Source organism: Lathamus discolor, chromosome 6, assembly GCF_037157495.1.
Source record: "Lathamus discolor isolate bLatDis1 chromosome 6, bLatDis1.hap1, whole genome shotgun sequence".
NCBI lineage: Eukaryota > Metazoa > Chordata > Aves > Psittaciformes > Psittacidae > Lathamus > Lathamus discolor.
In genome coordinates this window covers 37,368,125-37,392,470 of record NC_088889.1, presented here as the reverse complement: position 1 = coordinate 37,392,470, position 24,346 = coordinate 37,368,125, and the positions used below count along the sequence as shown (strand labels likewise).

Sequence of the window (24,346 nt, the reverse complement as noted above, 5' to 3'; positions counted from 1 at the left end):
TTGCTGTCAGCACTGACCTTTGGGAAATGGAGTGGAAATGTGTGTGTGGGGAGGAGAAAGAGAAGAATTGACAAGAAGGAAATACAGTGGAAGTTAGGAGTGACTATAAATGGGAGAAATGCATGAGAGGGAGATGGGGTCTTTCTTCTGTTGCTCTTTGTAGGATCATGACTTTGCTGTGAGAATAGTAAGTAACATGAAAGTTCTTCAGACAGGTTTACTTCAAACTCTGTTTTCCAAGCTGTCAAGCCTTTAACTTCTTGCCTCCAGGTACAATCACACTGGGACACAATTCTTTGAGATTAAGAAGAGCAGACCTCTGACTGGGTAAGTGCTGGCAGTCCCTACAGCATTTAATCCTTGCTTTACAATATTGGGGCCCACTGCTTTTCTTTCCGTTCCCTGTCCAAGGTCAGGGTGGCACTTAGGGCTTTCAGTACTGCAGCTCCATCCTGTTTTAGGTGACTGTATTGTCTGTTGCCTGGGGCATAGCTGGGCAGAGCTGTGTCTGGCCTTTCTCAAGGACAAGAGTAGATTTTATTGTTGTGAGTAAGTAAATCAAATAAAATAAAGCAAATGTATTTCCAGGTGTGCATATTCTGCTTGCTTCTAACTATATGAACTATATATAGAACTATATAAACTTCTGATGGATTCTGAAATTAGGTCCTGCCCTAAACAAGCTTCATAAAAGCCAAGTATCTTTACAGGTCTAACTTCATAGCTCCTGTGAGTGCCTTTGCAGAATCTACTCTTACTAAGCTTTGATGTCTCATACTTTGAAGGAGAAGGGGGATTCTGCTGACCACAAATTTGGGGAAGAGCTGTGCTCTGTAAGTTAAGGAGATAAGCATCTGATGTTAATTGACTCTCCTGGCCAGCATACTGAAAGCCTCCCAAGACTGGCTTCTTACCATTGGTCTCATCCACAGACTTACGTGACCCTAGATGTCCTGTGTTTTAACCAGTGCAATGGTTCCTCCACAGTATTTGTTGAATGGAGAGTAGAGTTGATGTCAGAGAATAGGGCTTTATTGTCCTTGAAACTTGTGAGGCAAACACTGCTGGCCTTCGGTCCTTTGAGGCTTCTGCTTGTGGCCACACGGGTGTCCATCCACAACTCACTGAGCCAAGTGCTGTGGTCTCACTAAAACAGAGGTTGGCCGAGTAGGCAGCTTTGCTGTAACTTACTCAAGTTCCTTGTAAGCAGCAACAGCATGTGGTAGAGACCTGGTTTGGATTTAGTATCTTCTTAAAGAAGATACTTTCTTCTGTTCCCTGTCCTCAGTGGGCCGCCTTCTCTGCTGGAAACCTACTTCACATATATTGTGCAAAAGGCTAAACATAGCACAAGCCCTCGAACTATCCTCGTCTTTCCCCTGTTCCACTCTGCAGGCTGATGGACCTGGCCAAAGAAATGACCAAAGAGGCCCTGCCAATAAAATGCCTGGAAGCTGTGATCCTGGGAATGTATCCTTTCGTCATGGAATTGTGCATGTCTGTCCATCTTTGTGTTTTCTCCTCTGTTCCCTTATGATGCTTTCAGGCTGCTGACAATATTGCTGCCAAGCCCCACATCCCTCTGTTTTCTCTACCCAGTTCTCCCAGAAAACCACCAAAAAATCCAAATCCAAGCAATTCTCTGAAATATCAGAACTAGTTCTTCGAAGTTGCTCCTCCTTCACCAAGAAGGCTGATGCTGCTCTGGACAACTCTGTATGTGAGAAAAAGATAAAGGAAGAACCTAAGGAACATCTACAGAGGGACAAAAATACTAGCTAGAGTTAGGTCAGGAAGTCCTTTGTGGACTAACATTGTTCCCTTAACTGTAACGTTGCCTGCATGTGTTCTACACTTAAAAAGTTAGGGATCCTCCACAACTTCTAATTATGATGTATGTCACTTTACTATTATGTCTAGCACTGCCTGCCAGCTTAGGCAATCAATACCTTTATTAATTCTAGACATGTGTCATCTCTAAGTACACATCTTTCCTCGCTATCTTCCAGGCTAAGTCTGTATCACTCTAAGTTCTCAATGCACATTGACAAAGCCACCTGGAATGGCACAGATGGCAAGCAAATGGTTCGGAAGGGTAGTCTGATGAGTATTTTGTCCTTAAGGTCCTTGGTTTGTGTGTGAAATAGTAACACATTAAAACAAACAGGAATAATGCTACAGCATTATTATTACAGCATTATTATTACAGTTTGGGAGCTATAGAATACATACGCTTGAGGTGTTAGCACTTTAACTTCTGCTTCACAAAAGTGCCTTGAAATTAGCTTCCCTTTGTTGAAGGTTTTGTTGAGGAGGCCAAGTCTGGTTTCCCTGTGACCCAGATGAAAGTAGGGCAGCTTGCAATAGGTTGGACCTTTGACCTGGAGAACAAATCCTGCCTATGTGATGCCTGAATCAGGGGCACATCTGCTGAGCAGGCTGGGAGGATCTGGAGGAGGAAGGAAGTATCTTGTCAAGAAAATGGTATCAGTAGTTGTTTCCTCAATAGTGGCTGCTGTCAGTTACCTCACCAACAACATGACCACGCTGGACCGTTTCCCCATTAGCTTCAAAACCCACTTCTCAGGGAACTACTTCCGACACATTGTGCTGGGGGTGAACTTCGGAGGCCGCTATGGGGCACTGGGCATCAGCCGACGTGAGGAGCTCATGTACAAAGCACCTGTCTTCCGCACACTGAGTGAACTCATCTTTGACTTTGAGGAGGCATATCGCCGCTGCTGGCACACTCTCAAAAAGGTGAAACTGGGCCACTGTGTGTCCCATGACCCACACAGTGTGGAGCAGATTGAGTGGAAGCATTCCATCTTGGATCTAGACAAGCTAACCCGGGAAGACTTCCGCAAAGAGCTTGAGAGACATGCCCGTGATATGAGGCTGAAGGTAAGCAGCAAGGGTGGAGAAGCAGTTTGCTGCTGCATCCGCTGTCTTGCCTAGCTGATGGTGTACTGGGGGAATGAAGTAGTAAGCATGACACTCTCCTAGATGGTGCTGGAGTAGAGGGTGAGTTGGAGGCTGAGGACTCCAGTATACAGGCTGGTTCCCTAATGGATGCTCATGCAGTACTGCAGTTGTAATTAGCTTGGACTGTATACAGTACTTGAAGACATAGCTGTCACTATTAGTAATTTTTTTCTGGCTTTTGCATTTTTTTATGTGTTTGTCTTGCCTTTTTGTCTTTAATTCCCATATAATTAATCACTGTTAGGCTTCGTGTTTTCTGGTTACTACTCATATTGGTTGTCTACTCACGTTGCTCTGACTTTAATTTTTCTGGCAGATTGGCAAAGGAACTGGGCCACCATCTCCCACCAAGGACAGAAAGAAAGATGTCTCCTCCCCACAAAGAGGTCAGGCTAGCCCCCATAGGCGCAACAGCCGTGGGGACCGCCGGTGAGTGCAGCTGCTGGGCAGGAAACCCATATAGAGCATCTCCATTTTAGTCACAGACTACACATTGCTGTCAGGTTTTGGAGCCTTCTAATGTCTTACTGGGGTTCTTCATAACAGGGGCTACTTATCTGACCTGCAGTAGCATTCTTCCCTAGTCTGTGCCTTTATGAGTTTATCATTGCTTGGGGAGTGGGGGAAACAGCTAGGTTTTTTTTGTTTGTTTTGGCAGGGAGGAGGAAGGCAGCTGAAATAGACAGTGATCTTGATAGCAGTTATTTAACCTTATGCAGGGGTCTGAGCTCTGGCATTTCATAGACCTGTGCCCCAAAGAGATTCCAATCATTACACTGCTGTCAGTGAGACTGCTTTCCTGAAACTGATACGGGGCACCAGACTGGGCTTCCTACTCTTCCTAACCTGAATTCTCTTCTGTGGAGATCACTGGGAGAGTTACTGGAGGTTGTAGAATAATCCTGCCCTCAGTAGTGCAGGATAAGTCTGAAGCTTTCCTATACCTTTTCATGTGCTGCCATCTCTATGTGCAGTACCCCTGAATGAAAAAAACCAGTTTCAGAATAGTACTTACCCTCTTTGCTTACAGGCCATCTGGTGAGAAGAAGCCTGCTGATTCCAAAGCCATGCCAGACCTCAATGGGTACCAGATCCGGGTGTGAAAAGAGCTGTGCTAGCTCCAGAGATTTCTTGCTGGCCACAACTGGGACCTGGATACACCTGCAGTGATTCTGACAAGGAGACAGGGGAGCGGGAGCAGAACAGAGTGCTGATCTTCCCATGTACTTCCTAGTGGGCCAGTCCCAGAGCTGGATCCCATGGGTCCCAGAGGATTCACCTGCCTGTTTCTGGGAGAGGTGTCCATCTTAATTCACTGAAACAAGTATTTTTACAAAAAAGGGGAAAAAAAAAAAAAGTGAATGTTGGTGGGAGTTTGCTGCAGGAAGAATATGAAGTGAGTGGGGTCAGCAGACTTGCTATCCATTTATTTGTGTTGACAGCACTTCTTCCCTGTCTGCACAGAAGCCTTCAACCCATGCAAGGCCTGCACGGCTGAGGCTGGATGTGATGCTGGAATGGGATGGCCCCCATCACATTTTGCATCTTGTGCAGAAACTCCTAGTTTTGCCATTATGAACACTTTGTTTAACATTGCTCTTGTAAGAGAGGGCTGAATTTGCTCAGTCTGATTTATTGATCATACAAAGACCTTTCATCTGCAGAAACCACATCTTGTGTGTTTAGTCCTGCCTATTTCAAAGCATTTCATTGTCTCTGAGGGAGTCAACAGTGGGATGATGATTTTCTTTACCCACTGTGATGCTGGTGAACTGTTGCTCTAAGTCCTTTTGTTGTTGAGTGGGTCATCAGCAATGATGATATGCCTATGCCATTGCCATATGAAAACAGGTACAGAGACCTCATTTGACCAGGCAGGGGCTGATGGGAAGCCTGAACTTTGAGACCACCCTTCATGAGCCCTCTCTCTCTAGTGACTGCTACTGTGAAAGCTTGCAGAAGGTGCTTCAGCCACTGAGGTACAAGTTTTAAGAGTAAATAGTTAAAGAAGGGTTTAATGATGTGAACAGGTTTTACAAGCATTTTTCCTTTCCACAAGATCCTTGCTCCTTCCTCACTGTAGTGGTAGTGCTAGAGTTACAGACACATGCTTGCTGATGGGAAGCCCTGCTCGAGTAGATTGCAGCTGCCTTCCTAACAGCTCAGCCCAGAGCCTCCTAGGAAAGTAGTTCCCCACCCCAGGCCCAGAGCTTTGCTTGTGTTCTGGTTCTTTGGATAGCTGCAGTATTTAACAGCACCACCTAGGTTAGCCTTCCCCAAAGGGCTTGGGCCTTTCTGCCTGCTTTCAGCTTTGACTTTTCCTACGCTTCTTTCCAGTGGAGTGTTGTACTACTGATTAAGCAGTGTATTGCTTGTCAGAAATCTGGAGTGTTGTCAGATGTCACTTTGAGGCTGAGGGCCTGGAAATAGTGGAGTTGCCACAAGGCAGAACAGCGTGGCCTTGAAGTGGATCTAGGGGAAGTAAAAACTGAGCTTGGAAGTGCAAGTATCCTTGAGAGAAGCTGAGTTTTGTTTTACCACAGCACTGACAAGGAGATAAACTTTCAGAAATACTACATGTTTAATTTTGTTAGAACTGGGTTTATTCTTTCATGTGAAGTTGTTAGAAACATGATGGAGCTTAGCTCTACCAGGTTTTTTTGTTGCAGTATTGCTGTGCTACACACTCGTATAAGCAGTGCTATTTTGGTGGCAGAGAATGGGTTCTTATCCCCAAACAAATCAGCTCTTCTGTCACATTAAAGCAGTGTTAATCCCTGAAGCACCACCCACAAGCGATTTAACTCAGGCCTCACAAGTTCCTAATTGTACATCCTTAACTGTGACGTAATGTGCAAGGTGCTATATCCATACCAGTGCAGTCTGTCCTTCCAAGCTCTCTTTGTAGCCTGTACTATTCTGCTATGCTGTACAACCAGGAGGACGATCCACAGGGAGGTGGCAGAACTTGCTGATGACCCAAGACAAGAGTAGTCCAGAAGCGGAGGCCAGTTTCCACAGTGCAGTGCAACACCGGTCCTCTCCCTTGTACTTCAGCTACATGCAACAATCTGAAATTACACACAACAGTAGCAAGCCAAGCACCCATCTGATTGTGTCCTCTGGTCAATTTTGTATGGCTGTAAATTAACATCTTTAGTGTCGGGAGGCTAATGATGATGTTGGCTGTAAAGGTACCACTGTTACCTGTAAATAATATACATTACTTGAAAGCCACAAACTGCCTTTGCATAGTTTGCTATGCAGTGGACTGAAGGTTCAGGTGCCACTGTGAATCATATGATAAATACTTGCAGCAGTCATCAAGGGAGACTGACTGTCAGGTTTTATTGAAGTGGATTAAATCCAAGAAAAAGACATTATAAAACACATTTAGATAAAACTAGGATGCACCCTCACCATGACTTTGGTTGATTGGTTGGTTAGTTAATTCAGGGTAACTGTGAGCTCTTGAAAGTAATTAGTGGCTTCCTACAGAGCACATTCAATAGCTGGATAGACTTGAGCCTTTTTAGATGGAAAGGAGGGGAAATGTGTTAGGGGGAGGAAGACCTCAAAATAGATGGGGCAAATGAGAGGTCAGCTGCAAGCTAATGATGCTTTCTTGAGAGCAGGGCAAAAGGGGTGCTCAGCAGTGTTATATCACCAGGGTAGAATGGCTTAAAACAAAATGCTTTGTTTGACCTGGTAATTAAGGGCTTTCCTGCAGGATGTAACTGAGGCCAATAGCTTAGAAAACCAAAGGAAGTGGATGTTTAAGGAATGAATGACAGGTGGAGTTCAAGGTCTCCTAATCCTCAGATGTAGCCAGAGGAGAATATACTCTTTCAAGATTTAGTTGCACAATTATGTATGCTAGGAGGCATTTAATTCATTTGTATCTAATGTTGATGACTTCTCAAGATGGATGCAGGAGCAGACATATGCCCTCTACTAGGATTATTATTTGAAGCCTTCTACTATGTTTCTCTGTGTGGTAGAATTCCTGCCCTTTACTGTTTCTGTATCTCCAGTTTAGCAGATGGTTCTTAAAAAAATGGAAAATGACCAAATCATTCTCCCCTTCTTGCTCTTGCTACCCCCATCTTTGTAACAAGATGCATCACTTCAATACAAAGCTTAGCTTCCTTGCTAACAACATGAGAGCATCTCTTTGTGACAGAAAGGATTAGTGCAATACAGTTTTATGCAGTAAGAAACCTAAGGGTGTAATGAAAAATGAACTTCTGCCCTTCTACTTCTTTCCTCCCTTATCCACCTGCTCTGGCTTCTGGTCTGTTTGCCTTTAACCATAAGGAAAAAGAGGCTGGAGATGAGTTTTTTTCACTTTTGCAGTCTTTAGAGCTACAGAGAAGGAATGAAAATAAGGAACTAGACTGTAATTCAGGGCCTGCAGAACAAAAAAAGGATCTTGAGGAGTTCTGCTATTTAATGTTAAATATTAGTATGATCGCACGTGTAGCTCTGGGGTGTAGCTTTCACTGAGCAGTAAGTAGGTCTCATTTGATGTCTGTGCTGCAGTACAGGTCCTTCTGAACTCCATGGAAAGCAACCGCATCCATATTCTAGGAATGGATAGACACTGCCTATGTTGTATGCCAAGCTGGGGTGAGCTTTGAAAGACTTGGAACAAACGCTGACCTACTACTAGCAAAACTATTTTTAATATAATGCATACCTTGAAATAAGAGTTTTTCTTTGTACTTTTATGTAGAAAAGTCCCTTGACTCTTGGCCAACTGCAGTTTTTTTAATGGACGAATGGGTTAATGAGCAAACCTTTCTGCTACAGTGTCACTCTGATATAAACTTCGTACACTAAAGAGTAGGGTTGACTCTCCATCAGACTGTGACATTAGCCTTTTTTTTTTAACTGTGATACGATAAACTAAATGAGTCTTTAGGAATTTAAGGTATGTTAGCAAGTGTTTAGTGGAAGTGGAGTGCTTTTTTTTTTCAGGTGACTATTTTACTTGTATGGCACTGTATAGGTCAGTATAGTATGCTTGGATCTACCAGAATAAATGACTCCAAAACTGTGGTTGAAACATAGTTTCTATTCATGCAGTAGCTGTACCACTGTTACCAGATCTGTTTAACATGAAGAATTTTTTAGTATTTCAGGTGAAAGCCTTAATCAGATGCCTGCCCTTTAAGGTAGGCTCACACGTGGTGTTGTATAGATTGAAACATGACTGTCCTTAAAATTGCAGAGTTTAAGAAACCACAATGAACAGAAGAATGCTCCTGTTGCCAAAAGGTAAAAGTCTGGATTAGATGGGCTTGACCTTGCACCAGAGGCTTGGGTGGTTGCTTTAGCCACTTCTCCTTCTAAGTGAAGTTCTTGACATGGTCCTGATGATCAGGCACTAGATAGAAGCAGAAGGTGCCCTGTGTCCTGTGCGTACTGTGTGTGCAAGTCTAGCTGAAAAAACTCCATACATTCCACTGGTCTTGCACTGTCGTCATGTCAACATTAAGACCCACATTATGGATTTATAATTTAAATGTATCACAACCACTCTCCTTCAGTGGTGCCCTGGCCCTGTCTGCTCAGGAGCAACTCAACTTTGGCCAGAAGGCTACGGAATCCCCAGTAATCTCTGCCAAGCAGAGTTTCCCTCCAGGTCAGGGTTGAGATGGTGCTAGTGGGACCAGAGTGGTCCACTTCTGTGCACATCAGTATTCTACTCTAGCACTGATAGGGTGCTCCAAAAACATTTACATCTTTATCACTGGTACAGCTAAGAACTAAGAAATGGCAGGTTTCTTTCTTTAAGAACAATATCCTGTGTGTCTTTTTGTAATTAATCAGTGAGGTTCTGTGTTCTTATGTAGCCAGCACAGAACTTGTATTTAGATTTAGTTCTTACTGCACTTCCCATAGCCCTCATGTTGATACTTCTTCCTGCTTCCTTTGACACTTAGAAAATAAAATTCCCTCTGTACTGCTCTCAGCTTGTGCAGGGAAAACAATATGTCTGTGCTGTCTTTATTTCCAATTTAAACTTTCCTCTTTTAAGTCAGCTGAGAAGTCAAAAGCACAGCCTTGAGTGATGGTATCAGACAGAATTATGTATAGATGCCCTGTACTTGCAACACTATGGACATGGAAGAACCCTCATTCTCCTTCTGTCATCTGAACAGGTGAGTATGTCTGTACACACAGAGGCAGCTGCCAGAGTGTAAGAAGTGTGTGTGTGGGTGTGTACAAAAGGCTAAAACTCATCTTTTCCTCTTCAACTACCATAAGTCAGGTTGGACAGAAAATAAATGTCAGTGGATGCAGCAACAGGAACTTCAGTGTTGAAATAATGCTGTAAGGGTTAACACAAGCCTCTGCTTGCACTGCTCTACTCTTCAATATATGATTAGTCTCCCTCCCTGGCCTGAAAAGCAATTCTGCTTCAGGTCTCTAGTTTAGTGACCTTCCAGACTAATGACCTCACCAGGACTTCTCAAGACAAATGCTGGGTTAATAAAGGACAGTCAGCTGCAAGATTCAGTGCATTCCCGGCAAGGGGGATCCAACTTTATTCAGGCTATCATCTTTCAGGCAAAACACAGCCCTTCTCTCTAGGGAAATGAGTAACAGCTGGGACCACGGCCAGGATGTAGGCAAGCCTACAGCATGTAGAGGAAAGGAATAAACATCCCCTAATCTGTTACTCCAGAAATAATGGCACATGCAATAGTCCCTCTTAGCTAAGTTAATTATATGAACAAATTCTGCCTTGAGGGGAATTAATTGCACAGCACCTCCTGGGTGGTGTGAAGACACAAAAGAAGAGAGGTGCCCTTTCATAAGCCCACATGGCCTGTGCTCAAACCCAGGAGCTGACAACAGACTTCAGCAGCACTCAAAGGCTTCTTGCTCCCCTATTAAATACTTAATAATATTAGCAAAAAAAAGACTAAAATGCCGTGACTTCTATAAACTTCTGCTTCGGATGCTTGCTTGAAAATACCCTCTACTCCATGTCTTACAGATTTTGCTAAAAATCAGGTAACTCCTAAATCCCCTATAGATGTACAGATCACAGTGATTGCTAGACAGTGGCATGAGAACAGCAAAACAATGACTTGGCCACAGCTCAGATTAAAAATAACACTTTCTGCTACCTCTTAGATCAGGCTTTTCCCCTGCTACTGAGAGCCTGCAGTTCTAGGTTTTTAAGTCAGTCAGAGATTGCGCTACTTGGACCTTACTGAGAAACCTTTATTGTGGAAAGGATACACAACTCAGTGAAGCCGTAAGAAAACAAGCCAGCTAGCTACTACACTGAGAAGCCCACAACTGCAAAATTTCAGTCTCTCACATGCCTGAAAGCATATAAAAATCCATTTATAAGAGAACGACACTGAGCCTTAAGAGCAGCATTCATGCAGAGACTGCAGGACTACAGAAGACAAAGGCATATGATGTGCTATGAAATGCAGGCCATTACAGAATTCAGTTAACTCAGTTGAGCTGGCTTTCCTGGATTACATTTTTCTTTTGCCAAACAGTGACTGCCATCCTATCTCCAACCTCACTCTGTGGGAGGGAGGGAGGGGAGGGATAGCTTTAGAATAACTACTGCACCCATCTACCTTCAGTTCAGAAGCACTCCTGAAAGTGGCCCATAAGTGAATAAACTTAAGACTGCTATAGAAAGCTTTTCATCCATCCTGAAAAGACTAACTAACTAAATAACATTGCTAAAGCTTGAAGTCTTTTTTTTGTGTATACAAGGAAAGACTGGATGGAATAAATACATCTTTTGTTGTTGCACATACCAGTGTCTAGTCCTTCTCCCATTTGCCACCTCAGCACCTTGAAAGCTGCCGTTTGTCTAACCAAAGTTAGGAAAAAAAATTTCAGCTCTACTATACAGCATTCCTATCCCCTTAGAGCACAAGAATGTTGCAGTCTGGATCTCAAATAAATATAAGGAAAAAGAGCTTCAAGACTAGAATGATATTTTCAGTGGAAGTTGGAGGATAACTTGCCTTGACAGAAGCTGTTGTACAGCTGACGAAAGGAAGGAGCTTGAGGCATGCCAAATGTTATATAAGGCATCCTGCTTATCAATATAGCAGGTGAGTTCTTTACAATGGTATCCCACTAAGGCTTGCACACTCTTCTTTCAGGTAAGCCACAAAAGGCTTCATCTACATTTGGATGAACTATGGATACACCTGCAAATCCCCAACAGTACTTTCAATAAATGTTCATTAGTGAGTTGGCAATAGGAGGAGAAATTGCACTGCAGCAACAGCCTGCTTTGCAGACTGTTTGCCAACACTACTTAAATATTATTAGGAGCAGGACACGTGCTTTGATCTGCTCTTAAAAGAGATTCTTTCTGAGATGCTGAACTGTTCTTAGAGCCACCAAGAGACTTCTCAGTGAAAAGCAACTAAGGTCAAGTATATTTCAGAGTTCTGTGCTTCACAAAGCATGTGGTATACATGGCACTACCGAAACGGAAACTTTTTTTCATGTAACAAGTTATTCTCATCCTAAATGTTGGTTCAGAGCTCCCACCCCTCCCACTTAACACTTCAGGGGTGAGGGAAACCACTATCTTATGGTTTAACAGTGTTTAAATGTTAAATTTATAATAAGACTGATCTATAAATAATCCACTCATAGCTTTTAATTGCAGAAATCTGGCTGCAGAAAAAAATACACATCAGTAACTCAGCAAGATAACGGGGTACCGCAGTCATGGGAGAACAGCTGCTGGAGAGATACCTTGTAAGGAAAAGCATGGATAAGGAAGACCTCAAGGAGCAGCCAAGTTTAATTTAAGAAAAGGGCAGAAACTAGAGCAATTATATTGTTTACAACTCCGCCCACCCCATGCAATTGGGAAAACTGATTATAAAGTGCAACATCCTGAAGTGATGAACTTAAAACTCTGAGAAAGTGAAGGAAGTCCAACTTCTATCTAAGTAGCATAACTAAATACAGCTTAGCAGTGCGGTGCAACCTGAACTGTTGTCTAGCAAAGATACTTTGTCAAATATGTGTTTGCCTCTACAGCTGCATGCTCCTGCAGCTTAGGAAACTGGTTAACAGGGAATGTATACACACTGCGAGCAGTGTCTGGCATCCCTTCCCCTAACTGCCAGTCTCCCTGAGCTCTACATCACTACTACCTCTATGACACTTTCTGAGTATAGCAGGTATTCCTATCATAATTCCTATCATTTACAGATCCCTCTGTAATTCATCAGAAAGCTGTGCTAATGCCAACTAGTCACACATTTAAGTCAGGAAACACTATTAAGAGCTACATCTGGAATCTTAGTTATGTGTCCCACAAGTTGCTCATTACCACAGCCTCTTATTGTATCAGTGTGTGCTACTCTTAAAACATCACAGAACAGTTTTTTCCCCTACAACTATATACTAGTTGCTATTTTAGGGGTAGCGATCTTGCCATCCACCCCACCTCCAAACTTCTCCTATAGCTCCCCCACAGCTGGAGGCATTCACAGGCCTCCAGATCCATCTGATGCTAACTCCAGATTGCTCTAGAATATATTTTTCTTTCCTTTCCTGAAACAGGCCAACCCTGTAGGGATCCATACCAGAGCTTCACAGACTGTGGTCAAAACCACCACGGTGATAAACTCTTGTGTGTCTGTATGCAGTCACTAGCAATGGTCCTGCATTTCTCCAATAGTTACACCTATGAATGCTTAAGGAAGCATTTGGGAGCTGCAGGGCTCTCCAGGAGCTTTCTAACCTTCAGAAGGAAGAATCAGAGGACTTGCAGGCATTGTCCTGGGGTTTCTCAGCACATGGCTCCATATCCAGTGTTCAGCAACTTAACCATTTCAAGTTGAGACCATACTATGTCACATATCAAAAGTGAAAGCATTAGCTTGACCTGTGGAACACTAGATTTTCCAACAAAATGCAGCTGGAACCTTAAAACCTCCCTGAGTTTTTATGCATGCCTTCATGCAAGTTACCAAAACAAAAGTTGAGTCTTTGGTTTAAATAAAATGGAAAAAGCACTTCTGATGTTGAAGCACAGCTGCTATCATGTCCAGTTATTTCACAGAACTGACAGGGTGCTTTGGCCAGTGCAGTGGCAACCAGTTCATCTGATGGCGTACTCCGTATGGGTCTCAACAGGTGGGAAGCAGGAGGGCTGCCTTCACAAAACCCTTAATCAATTCACTGTCAGACCTAGCCAGCAATTACAGCTGAAGCAGATAGCCAAAGTTGTAAGTGCCAATACTATGTGTCACAGTGGGTTTTGGTTTGCTTTTGGTTGGTTGGTTGGTTGGTTGGTTGGTTTTAAACCTTTAGTGTCTTCCAAGTTTCCTATTACAATGCTAACAGCTGGTGGGAGTTATCTGCAATCAGGCTTCTTTCTGGCAACCTCTTCTCAAGCCTGGCAGAAAATTAAGATCTCAGTTCACTGATTTCCCTTTCCTCCCCTCCCTTTACAAATGCAATCAATTACAAATCAGAATAAGAGTACTTGCAGAAATTAGTGCAGCTGTCAGATAAGCAGAGCCATAGAAATACACAGCTCTGCATACCTCCCCATGTACAAAACACAAGTGCCACACCAGAACCTTTACCTGTGACATTAAAGGCAAACAAATCTTATTCACCCCTAGATTGTTGTTCACTAATATAGACTGTGGCCTGGCAAAAGCCATCCACGAATCACCAGGAAAATCACCAACATCTGTCAGGAGCAAGAAGGGAAAAGGCAGTCCTCACACAGTCATATATGGGCACAGAACACGATCCCACACATACACACCTTGTTTCAGTACAGTTTGCAGAAGTGAGCTGTAACAGGTGGGCAGTACTTGCTTTCCTTGGGAGGAGGGGAAGGGTTGCTGAGTGCAAACTATTTTGCAAGACAAGCCTGATGCCAAATAAACCAACTCTGGGGTTTGGGAATATGCTGGGAGACAACAGTTAGGCCCACTTCTTCTCTTATCTTCAACCTTCATTATTACTGTCTTGTGCAGCTAATTTGTTCTCTTTCCCATCACAGCCAGCAAAGCCTTGTTAAGCAAGTCCTCAGAGGGTTTAGCTACCACAAACACAAGGTGCTGCAATTAGTTCATGTTTTTTTCTTAGATTAGAAAAAATTTATTTTTCAGTAAAGAAAGTGACATTTAAAATATAATCCAAATAAAGCCCAGGAAGAGAGAACAATATTTTAAGTCTCCTCGTACCTTCCCACAAAAACCTGAAGCAGGATCAGATTTCCCTGCCTCATTTGTGAACAACTAATAATGGTTTTGCCAATATTGCTCTCATGTCTTACGGAAGAACTCAGCAGAAAATGTCAGGCTGATCTAGGGAATCTGCTCTAAGAACAGGTAAAGTTCTATTGGGTTTGTATTTGCCAAGCCACTGCTAGCAAAAGTACACTGGAATCCAAGTGACTGACAATCTGGTTCCAAGTTACACAGCCTTTCCCTTCATACTTCATAAGCTATCACTGAGACATTAACCATTGTTTTGGTGCGACAGAATATTGGTGTATACATCCCCAGATCCTTGGTACCAATTAACTAACCAGATGTAGGCAGTGCTGTCCCTCTTGTTCCCAGCTCCTTGAAGATCTCACATGGGGTCAAATAAACATGGGAGTTACGGTGGTTCCAGCAGCTCTAAGACATCTGCTAAACAAAGCAGTGTAACAAGGATCCCTTTAAGAGATGGCAGTGCCTGAATACAACTGAAAGCCCACTGGGAACGCAGCTCAAGTTTGAAGAGACACACAAAATACCAATGCAAAAAGCACTCAAACTATCCCATTCCTGCTTTTTCTGAGGGAGTAAGGGGAGAAAGGGACTTTTAGGGCATGATGAGGAACATAGTTTCCTTGCAAGCAGGTTGTGCAATCCAGAGCCTCAATTGCTATATTCAAAAGAGCTTCTCTTTAGGGAAAGGAACCAACACTAACCCTCTCTGAGGCTGGCGATCTCCAAGCCAAAGCTAGCCAGCAGGCAGAGATGATCAGATGAACAAAAAGGATTTGGTAAGCCATTCGCCATCAGCAGGACATCTTCAGAGAGAAGGGAGAGGCGGCCAAGCAGCTTCAGGGCTCCATCCTGGTACAGCCTGCGACCTGACAGAGAAAACGGAAAGAAGTATCAGCCAGAGACTGATGCTGTAGATTAACTCTGCACACTCACAGAGGGACATCTGTAAATGCTTCCTGTTGTTTCCCTAACGAACAAAGACATCCTGCACAAACACTGCATGCACCTTTGTGCCTAGATATGAAAGCAGTGAGCATCCTATATTGCTGTTGTTCAATGTTTCATATACTTGTATGCACAGGAATCGATCAAACTCAATTCACCAGACAGCTGCTTATATGAAAAGTTCCTTTCCTGGTACTAAGTTGTAGCAATAGGTTCATATTCTCCCCTAAGGACAAATTAATCTCTCCATTCCTAACCTCTTCCCCAAAGTTCCTTCTGACATGATCCAAACTGGCTCAGAGAGAGTTCCTAGATGCATTTACACACAGTCTTTCATCACCATATCTCCTGTTTCAGGTTGCAGAGAAGTGGTGCCATTGTAAGGTATCCAGTCACCACCTTCTAAGGCTAGTATGTGGTCTCAGACAAGCCGTAAGTCCGAGCCTTGAACTTAGGACCCAGCATTGGAACACAAGTAAAATGCTTATACAAAAGAACAGAATCCATTCTGTTCTAGCTTCCTCAAAAGCCTATATGAACATAAGCTAAGCAGCTTCAGTTTTTCCACAGCAAAGATAAACAGTATCTTCTTATGATACCTGAGCAAATGGTTCCTGTGCACCACTTCAAAGTCACACTCTGTAGATCCACCCCAGCTTAGCAAAATGCACTGCCAAACAATGAGCTGCATTCTGGCATGTCTCGCAGCCCTCTCCCAACATCACAGGGATAAGCCCTGCGCTGCCACACTCACCCCCCCTGTTCCTATTCTCCACAGGCTCTGCTGAATAGAAGATATAATCAACAGTGTTTCCAAGTCCCATGGGCATCGTTGTGACCTCCGGGCGTCCCCTCTGTGGCAGGAAGTGGCTGTAGACAGAGGTCAGGTTGAGGCCATGCTGGATAATACCTGAAGACCTGCACATGAAAAGCCACCATTTACCAAGGAAAGAAAGAGAATGCTATAGTGTTCAGTACTGCAGTCACAGCTGAGATTGGATGTTCCCTTGCTGATGCAACTGTCCAAACTATTTCTACGGTGTGAATGCATAAAGGACAGTCTTTCCGAATTATTCACTCCACTTACACCAAAGACAAAGCTGACTATGAACTTCCTTTGTCTCCAATACCCAGTCCTGTCTATGCTCTTCATTCTCGACCTCACCAACACAATGCTGACAGAACAGCACCCAGCTGCTGGGACAACCCTGGGTGGATCTGGCTCTTCCAGACAGCCCTCCATACTCTCTTCCACCTCCACATTTATTTCAGTCTTTCCTTCAGCCAGACCTTCAGCTCTCAGAATAACGAGACCGGGCTTGAAGAGTGAGGCCATTGAAGATGCACTAAATTACCTTGGGATGAATGGCTGAGGATCAGGGTCTTTCACCATGGCAGCAGGCTTGCGCCAGTGTGGAGGGCGGTCTGCAAAGGAGCAAAGAGAGTCCAGCCAGACCTACACAGATCCTGGAAAAGGCTGCTCATCCCGAGTCTGAGAAGCTTCTCCTGACATCAAATGAATCTTTTTGCCCAAGAAGAGCAGATAGCTTCCAGCCACAGGCACCTTGAAGAAAAATATTCAAAGGAAACCCCAGCTCTAAGACTAACAGGAACATCCTACAGCAGATCAGTACAAACCACAGGGAGTCACACTCTATCCTGCCAAGAATATGTCCTTGAAGCATTTATTATTGAAGCTTAGGGTACCTCAACCTTTGCACTCTAAGAAAGTTCATTTGCCTTAGCCTACAGCTTACTCAAAGGGCCTTTAGAATGGCAGAACAGAAATGGAGACAGCAGAACTAGATCTCACTTTGTAACAAACAGCCTCTAAAAGAGGCTGAATCTTAATGCATCTCAAGGAATATAGTCAGTGTGCATGAGGGTGGTAAGACTGTACTCCTCTGAACTCTCATAGAATCCATTAGTAATCACAGCCACAGAAGGCACCCTTCTGCTTTCCTCTGTTCTCACCAGGCATTACCTCCACCCCATGTTTTTATCAAAACTGAGCTAGGAGAGACACAAGCTGGAAAGTCTCCCATTAGTACCTGGTTTAGCATCTGTCACACCTTCCAAAAGGACCAGATGTGCTGGTCGTTCACAGGCAAGATCGCAATAATGAAACTGGAGCAGGAAGTCCCGGCTGTACTTACGTCTGCCTGCAGAGAAAAATACAATTTAAAGAAGAAAATGACTGCAGCAAAGTCACATCTATGGGGGACACCTCCACAGTCTTTATACCTCTTAAGCCTCTTTAATTTGAGAGAGGTTTTTGTGCCCAAGCACTCTGATACCATGAGAATGAGAATCACTTAGCCACCTAAATGTAGAACAGAACAGAAGCATAAACGTAGAACAGAGCATAGTCATTGCTATCCGTTTAGCTAATGCAACAGTCTTAGTCAGCACCTTGGTGAAACAAATTAAGATGCCCCCTCTGAGATACAAGTTCAAGGGACTTTCAAGCAGATGAGTTACTGTACAACTCAAGGAAATGTCCGCCAAAAATGAAAAAACAATTCCAGAGCTCAGGCTCAATAGAAGTTCTACATTCAAGATTCCAATAAAAGCTATTTAGTGTGGGCTCCTTCTTTATTTTTAACCCTGATGACAGTAGAGAATAGCCATGATTGTAAATGGGCCCTTTGGAATGATTTCCTAATAGTGGTGTGCAAATACTGCCCAGAACCACTCCCACAAACACCTGCAGCTGAACATGGTTTGCAACTGCACAAAAGTGTAAGTCTGGGAATATGAAAGACATACACAGAGCAATGGTTACTGGTAGGAGAACGTTCAGCTCTTGACTAGAGAAAGAAAATGGCAGAAATGGGGCTACAGCAACAGACCCCAGAAAAATTAAATTTAACTCACATACCAAGGAAATTGACAGAAGAAGAGAATCTTTGCTGAGTGCCTCATGCAACATATGCCTAAGCTACTGAGACAGCAAGGCCCACGAACTGTCCATCCTCAGTAAACTTATGTACTCAGTGCACACCAGAGCTCACCTTGTTTCTTTGGCTGGCACAGGGTGACATACTGGCAGTTGTCTGTTACACCCAAGGAGCTTGGCCACAGTGGAGCCAGCATTTTCCGTGAATACAACTGTTGGGAAAAGTCTTCCTGACCAGACACCTGCATGGAGGCCAGAAACAGTCAGCAACACAGAGAAGAACTTTTGTATGCTATAGACAATGTAAGTATATACACCTACCAAGAGCAACAGGAGAATGCCTCATAGAAAGGCATGAACTAAGGTGTTCACAATATGGTGCAGAGGTAATAAACCCTTCAGAAAGTCTTGGTGGATTTGTACTCCCCTAAACTTTCATGTACAGTCATGCAGGCACAAAAATCCCATACTAAGGGAGAACCAGGACCTGAAATGGCCTATTATCCCCAGTCTGCCTCAAGAGAAGCCAAAAGAGCAGTGGTGGAAACAATGCACACACATTTGTCCTCTTCTTTCCGCAGCAGTGCTGGAGGAATTGGAGAAGACTTCTGAATAACTGAGTTCATTATTCAGACTATTTCCTCATGAGAGGAAGAATCCAGCTATGCATTCTTTACATTTACATGCATTTCTCTACAGCAGCATGCAATAATGAGCTACCCAACCCGAGTTCTGGCTGCCATCTACCTTCCAGGCTGGCATCCCATGGTAGGAAAGTTCCCCATTCCGGATGAACTTGTAGAGCGGAGAATCAGGTACAGAGTTCAGGTCTCCACACAAGATGACAGGATAGTAGCTTCCTTCAGTAGTTTTTGCAATCTTGTCAATCTCTGCTAGGAGCAAGGCCATTTGGGCCAGTTTGATATCTCCCCGCCGGGGATTGAACAACACATGAGTGTTAGCCACACACAAAGGACTGACTGCCTTCGGATCTAGGCCCTCTGGGAGCAGAGGCTGCAACAGCAGCACCAAGCCCACGTTATCCCGATTGAGGACGTCCAGGCCGGGCCGGAAGTATTCTATGGGGCTGAAGCTGATCAGCTGGAACCTGCTGTGCTTATAGCACACTGCACAGCCATCTGTCTTCTTCCCAGTTCTCCGCTTATAAAAGCATGTGAAGCCTGAAAAGAAACCATCACCTGTTAAAAAGTTATTCCAGTCACTACCTCAGGCTCCCCCCATGAGCTAGGGAGTTCAGCAAGTCTGCGTAGCAGAAGAGGTTCCTACTGCTTTTGGGTTCAGCATTACACCCAATTCTGTCCCAATAATCACAGTTTATCATTGAGGATATTGTCTCTTTCCTTGTCCTTCTACAAGTCTGTCAGCTTTGTTACTCTGTCAACTCTGAGAAAGATCAATTACAAAAGAAAGTGTAAAGGTCTAGGCAGACAGCTCAGTAAAGCCAGAATACCCAACAAATAGAAAGAGCTCTCTCAAGACCAAGTGCTTTGAAGACATTAGGCAGGAAGCACTACTTGGCCAGTTCCATGAGCTAGAGGTACAGACACACAAAAGCAGGACATACCCATCCCCTTAAATGTTGGTTCTAGCTGCTCCCAGTAATGGTTCTCTTGCACCTCCTGGAGACACAGAACCTAGAAGGAAGGCAGAGACCTCACTCACTCCACCAGTATTTGCTAGTTACCTTGCTCTGGGGAAGGAAGAAAGCGGAAAAGTGCACTCACATACCAACCCTACAACCAGAAAGGTGATCGCTGCAACTCTGTCCTGTACTTTCCAGATAGAGAACAATAATTTTCTGGGTCACATTAGCTTATCATTCAGTTTTCCAGTGGCGAGGCAGAAGATCTTCGTTACACAAAGAGGACTCAAGGAACAGAGAAAGACATGAAGTCCCTTTATGCAGGCTTCCCCTCCTGTGCTGCCTTATAAACCTGGTCCTTTCCTCTTGCAACACACATTATCTCTTCCTCTACTTCTGCTTTTAAAGAAGTCAAGCTCTAATATCAAAGTACAACTAGCTTCTACAGTAACACAATCAAAGCAGAATAAACATTAAAAAAAAAAACAGATGCACAAGGCCTCTCAAAGACGCTCAGAGGAATGGAGGAATCAGTGTTCAGTTATCAAGCAGGCTGTATTTTCCAAGGACTTTCACGCCATTCTTTTCATTTTTTAATGCTGTTAGACCACACAAGGAATTCAAATTCTGGTGACACTGATGTAGAAAAGGCTCAGTCATACTCACATCAGGATCCCAGTGCTGGATTTCCTGCAAAAGGTTTGGAAAGCGGTAGTTCCAGTTCAGGATGTCTGGATGACAGTGTTGATAGAGATCAAGGCTCTGCTCCACCAGGTCCTGGGCAAGGATGTTGTAAGACATGACTCGAAATTCAAAGAGAGGAGCGTTTTTTGAGACCTGCTCTAGCTCACATGGCTTGACAGAAAGATCTTCCCAGTCTCTCCATAAAACCTCTGTATGCAAGAGACAAAAAGCCAAGTTACAGCCACGCTGGGTGCCCTACTGATACCTTTCTTACCCTGGGACCCAGAAAATAGCCATTCTCTTCCTCTAAACTAGGGTCCTCTAGCCTCTGTGCAAACCCTCACCCACTCTGTTTCTCAGGTGCTCTTTTAGGATGCCCTTGGATGACTGTCAACGGGGGTAGCATAACAGAAGACCAGAGTCAAGCATAATGAAGCACTCAACCAGGTTTTGGGTGCTTTTTATATTACAAAACCAGCATTTTGGAACAGTTCCTGGAAAATTAACATATATTGATGTTCAGACCAGATGGTCTTAAGGCACTGAGACTACTAGCTGTGACCAGCCCTCCCTCAGCAAAAACTCACTTTGCAGCTTTCACTAGCAGATCCTGTCAATTCTGCATGGACAGATACAACCAGTGTCTTACTGACAGCAAGCCCAGACACAATAACCTGGCCGCATTCACTACAAACCTAAATCCCAACCCAAACATTAGATTCAGAGCTGTTACTACTGACCATGGTAGGGTACCTCTGTAGGGAGAGAAGAAAATTGTACCACATCCTGAATGGGCCAGGCGTGCGGCTCCGTTGGCACCGTCTCTTCATTACACACTAAACTCCAAGCCAGCACAGCTGGGTCTTCATTCTGCAGTTCTACACTGACAGCGGCACAGCCAGCTGTCTGGGGATCCCTCTGTGGCACCACAGCTGCTGAAGGGGCACTGCCTGCTACAGCCACTGTTTCCTCTGTTGGCAATTCTGCCAGTTCAGCCACTGCATGGTCTTGTGGTTCCAAAGAGGCCAAGGCATGTAGCTCTATGAGATGGTCACCAGCACACTGGGTGACTTCTGGAGCTGAATTCAGATCACTGAGGCTAGTCATCAATAGTTCTGAACCTTCTAACCAGTCACTAGTGAGCGTAACTGATACTTTTGCCACTGATGGAGCACTCTCAGTGGCTGGCAAATTCCCTGCTCCTTCTTCCAGCCACTGCTGAAGAAGGGCTTCTTGTTCTTCTGGGACCGACCTTCCTCTGCTCGCAGTAAAGACGTCTTCTATCTGGGTGGACGTGCTCTTCGCCAGAAGCACATTCTTTCGACAGGTAAAGAAAGCATCTGCCATTTGAAAACAAACAAAACCATTGTAAGACAGATGGAAATCCTTTCTCACTCTTTTCTTTTTCCTATGCATTTGCAGTAACTCTGTACAATTCAGCCATTCAGTACAGCAACCCAAACAAATTACTTCTTCTAAGAAAAATGGTTACTGTCTGAATAACTTACGCCACCTCCTCCTGAACCAGAATTGGACTGCATCTTGTTTGGCCACTAGTTATATTAGTCAAAGTCACTGAAACTCTACAGGATGGCAATGGCAACGGCTTTACCAACTCTAGGGAATTATTAGGGTTCTGGAGCATCTCTTTTATGAGAGCGACTGCAGGAGCTAGACCTGTTCAGTCTAGAGAAGACTGAGAGCGGATCTCATAAATGCATATAAATATCTACAAGGCACGTGCCAGCAGGATGGTGCCAGACTCTTTTCAGTGGTGCCCAGCAACAGGATGAGGAGCAATGGCCATAAACTAAGACACGTGAAGTTTCACCTCAACATGAAGAACTTTAGATTGAGGGTGCAGAGCACTGGAGCAGGCTGCCCAAGAGGGTTGGTTGTGGCATCTCCCTTCTGGAGACATTCAAAATCCACCTGGATACGTTCCTGTGTAACCTGCTCTAGGTGGCCCTGCCTTGGCAGGGGGGCTGAACTGGGTGATCTCCAGAGGTCCCTTCCAACCCTGGCAATTCTGGGATTCTGTGAATGCAGTTCTAACTTAGGCAGTGCCACAGCTAGTCAGCCAAGCTAAAACGCCTTGTGGAAACACTATCAGCTCTCAGCAACACATGCAAAGCACAGTCTGTAGAAGTTAGCTGATAGGGTACATGGGCCAAGAAGCCAAGCTCTTGTAGATCACCACTTGGAGCAAGTTTTTTTCCACAGACTGAGTAACAAAATTGCGCTCAGCTAAGAACAAACACATCACAAGAATGTGTTGTGGAATTAAAACTGTAATAAAGAGGTGAAAAATAAAGACAGAGGACCCAGCAAAGTGTGGTTAAAAGCCTTATTAGAAAGAATATATGCACTGAAGTAGCCCTGGTAAGAATTACAGATCACCTGATGACTGACATCTGTGGTAAAAAATTAAAATAACCCCTGTTGTTAATGTAACATTTGAATGTACTAATACTGTGGGGTCCCTGTGAACACGACAGGGACTCTCTTCACTTGCATCTATACAACAGATGATGGCATTAATGTTTTGCTACAAATTCTACACAGACACTACTTCTGATCTGCAATTTCTCTTGTCTACAAATTACTTCTTCTCTACGGTATCCCTCTGACAAGTCAGTGAGCCAGAGCAGTGACAGGCAGGTGTCAGCAACATCCATGTATGCTTTTATTCTCTCTTTTGTGTCAAAGCTTTCAGTGTCAGAAATGAAGCTTTAAGAACCAAACTCCTCCTAGATTTGTAATTAAGTTCATGAAGGTCCAAGCAGCAAGGCAGTATTTCCACACATCATTAGCCAGGCACGGCTGTTACAAATGCCTGTCACTACAGGAGAGGGGCTGAATTTGAGAGAAGTCAGCTGGCTGCTCACAATGATCAGCGTGCCACTGTCTGCTTACAGGCCCATGGACAGGTTCAAGCACAGTCACCAGGGCCTGGAACGTACCAGCAGGACCTAGGAAGCTAAGTGAAATACTGAGGCACACGAAGCAAGAGTCCATGCATGAGTCAACAGCAGGTCCTTGGGGAGTCACAGGCCGCACGCAGAGCAGCTCAGCTCCGAAGATCTCCCCAGACGTGCAGCGCAGGTCCGGGCCAGGAGGCCCAAGCCTCCGCGCAGACCGCCGTGTGCCGCGGCAGCACAACAGCTGGCTGCCGCTCCCTCCAGCACCCAGACGCCCGCACTGCCCGGGCGTGAGCAGCCTCAGGCCCACACCTGCCCGCCCCTCCCGCTGCTCAGGGCAAGGGCCCCGAGGGGCTGCGGGGCAGCCGGGACGCTCCTGGCTCCCAGCCGCCGAGGCCCCTCCGGCCGCTTTGCCCTCAGGGAAACGAGGGGCGCCCGCACCCCGTCCCTCCGGGCCCCCGCCGCCGGCTCCCCTGGGCCCAACCGCCGCCCGCCCGGGGCCGGGTTACCTCGGAGGGCCCGGAGGAGCCGCGCCGCCGGCAGCAGCACATAGCAGAGAACAGTGCCGATCATACCGCCCGGCCCGGCTCGGCTCGGCTCGGCTCGGCTCAGCCCGGCTCGGCTCGGCTCGGCTCGGCTCGGCTCGGCTCGGCTCAGCCCGGCTCGGCTCGGCTCGGCTCAGCCCGGCTCGGCTCGGCTCGGCTCGGCTCGGCTCGGCTCGGCTCGGCTCGGCTCAGCCCGGCTCGGCTCGGCTCGGCTCGGCTCGGCTCGGCTCGGCTCGGCTCGGCTCGGCACGGCCTCCACCGCCCCCGGCGCGGCCCCAGCGAGGCGACGCACGCACCGGCTCCGCCTCAGCAGCGACCTCACGGCGCGTCCGCAGCCTCGGCCTGAGCCTAGCAGCCGCGCAAGGCACTCACCGCGCAGTGCCGGCACCGCGCTGAGCTAGGCCGCCGGGGCACAACGCACCGCAGCGACGGGAGACCGGGCCGGGCCCAGCCCACCTCCTGCGCCGCACCGGGCCGCCCGCCTCTGGGAGGCCGCGGGCAGTGGG

At 45.4% G+C, this 24,346-nt stretch overlaps 2 protein-coding genes across 5 annotated transcripts in view; one reads left to right on the top strand and one right to left on the bottom strand.

The window, feature by feature from the left end:
- The window catches only part of VASH1 (vasohibin 1), a 15,302-nt gene extending 6,321 nt beyond the window's left edge, over positions 1 to 8,981 (top strand). The window contains exons 3-7 of the mRNA XM_065686033.1: positions 271 to 327; positions 1,396 to 1,470; positions 2,523 to 2,904; positions 3,302 to 3,414; positions 4,016 to 8,981. Of these exons, the coding sequence (XP_065542105.1) occupies positions 271 to 327; positions 1,396 to 1,470; positions 2,523 to 2,904; positions 3,302 to 3,414; positions 4,016 to 4,088 (700 nt within the window). The 3' untranslated portion in view covers positions 4,089 to 8,981. The remainder of the gene's footprint in view (positions 1 to 270; positions 328 to 1,395; positions 1,471 to 2,522; positions 2,905 to 3,301; positions 3,415 to 4,015) is intronic.
- On the bottom strand, positions 1,017 to 24,346 carry ANGEL1 (angel homolog 1). Of its 4 annotated transcripts, XM_065686030.1 has the most exons (13): positions 23,805 to 23,991; positions 21,115 to 21,714; positions 20,357 to 20,583; positions 19,673 to 19,742; positions 18,835 to 19,268; positions 18,203 to 18,329; positions 17,240 to 17,350; positions 16,544 to 16,613; positions 15,943 to 16,106; positions 14,945 to 15,109; positions 4,001 to 4,300; positions 2,233 to 2,449; positions 1,017 to 1,714 (listed from the first exon to the last, which is right to left on the bottom strand). In XM_065686030.1, the coding sequence occupies exons 1-11, from the start codon at positions 23,866 to 23,868 to the stop codon at positions 4,293 to 4,295; spliced, it is 2,040 nt and encodes a 679-aa protein (XP_065542102.1). In that variant the 5' UTR covers positions 23,869 to 23,991; the 3' UTR covers positions 1,017 to 1,714; positions 2,233 to 2,449; positions 4,001 to 4,292. The 4 variants fall into 4 exon arrangements, with proteins under 4 accessions (XP_065542102.1, XP_065542103.1, XP_065542101.1 ...); XM_065686031.1 differs by lacking the exons at positions 1,017 to 1,714; positions 2,233 to 2,449; positions 4,001 to 4,300; positions 23,805 to 23,991 and adding exons at positions 5,566 to 6,056; positions 24,197 to 24,346; XM_065686029.1 differs by lacking the exons at positions 1,017 to 1,714; positions 2,233 to 2,449; positions 4,001 to 4,300 and adding an exon at positions 5,566 to 6,056.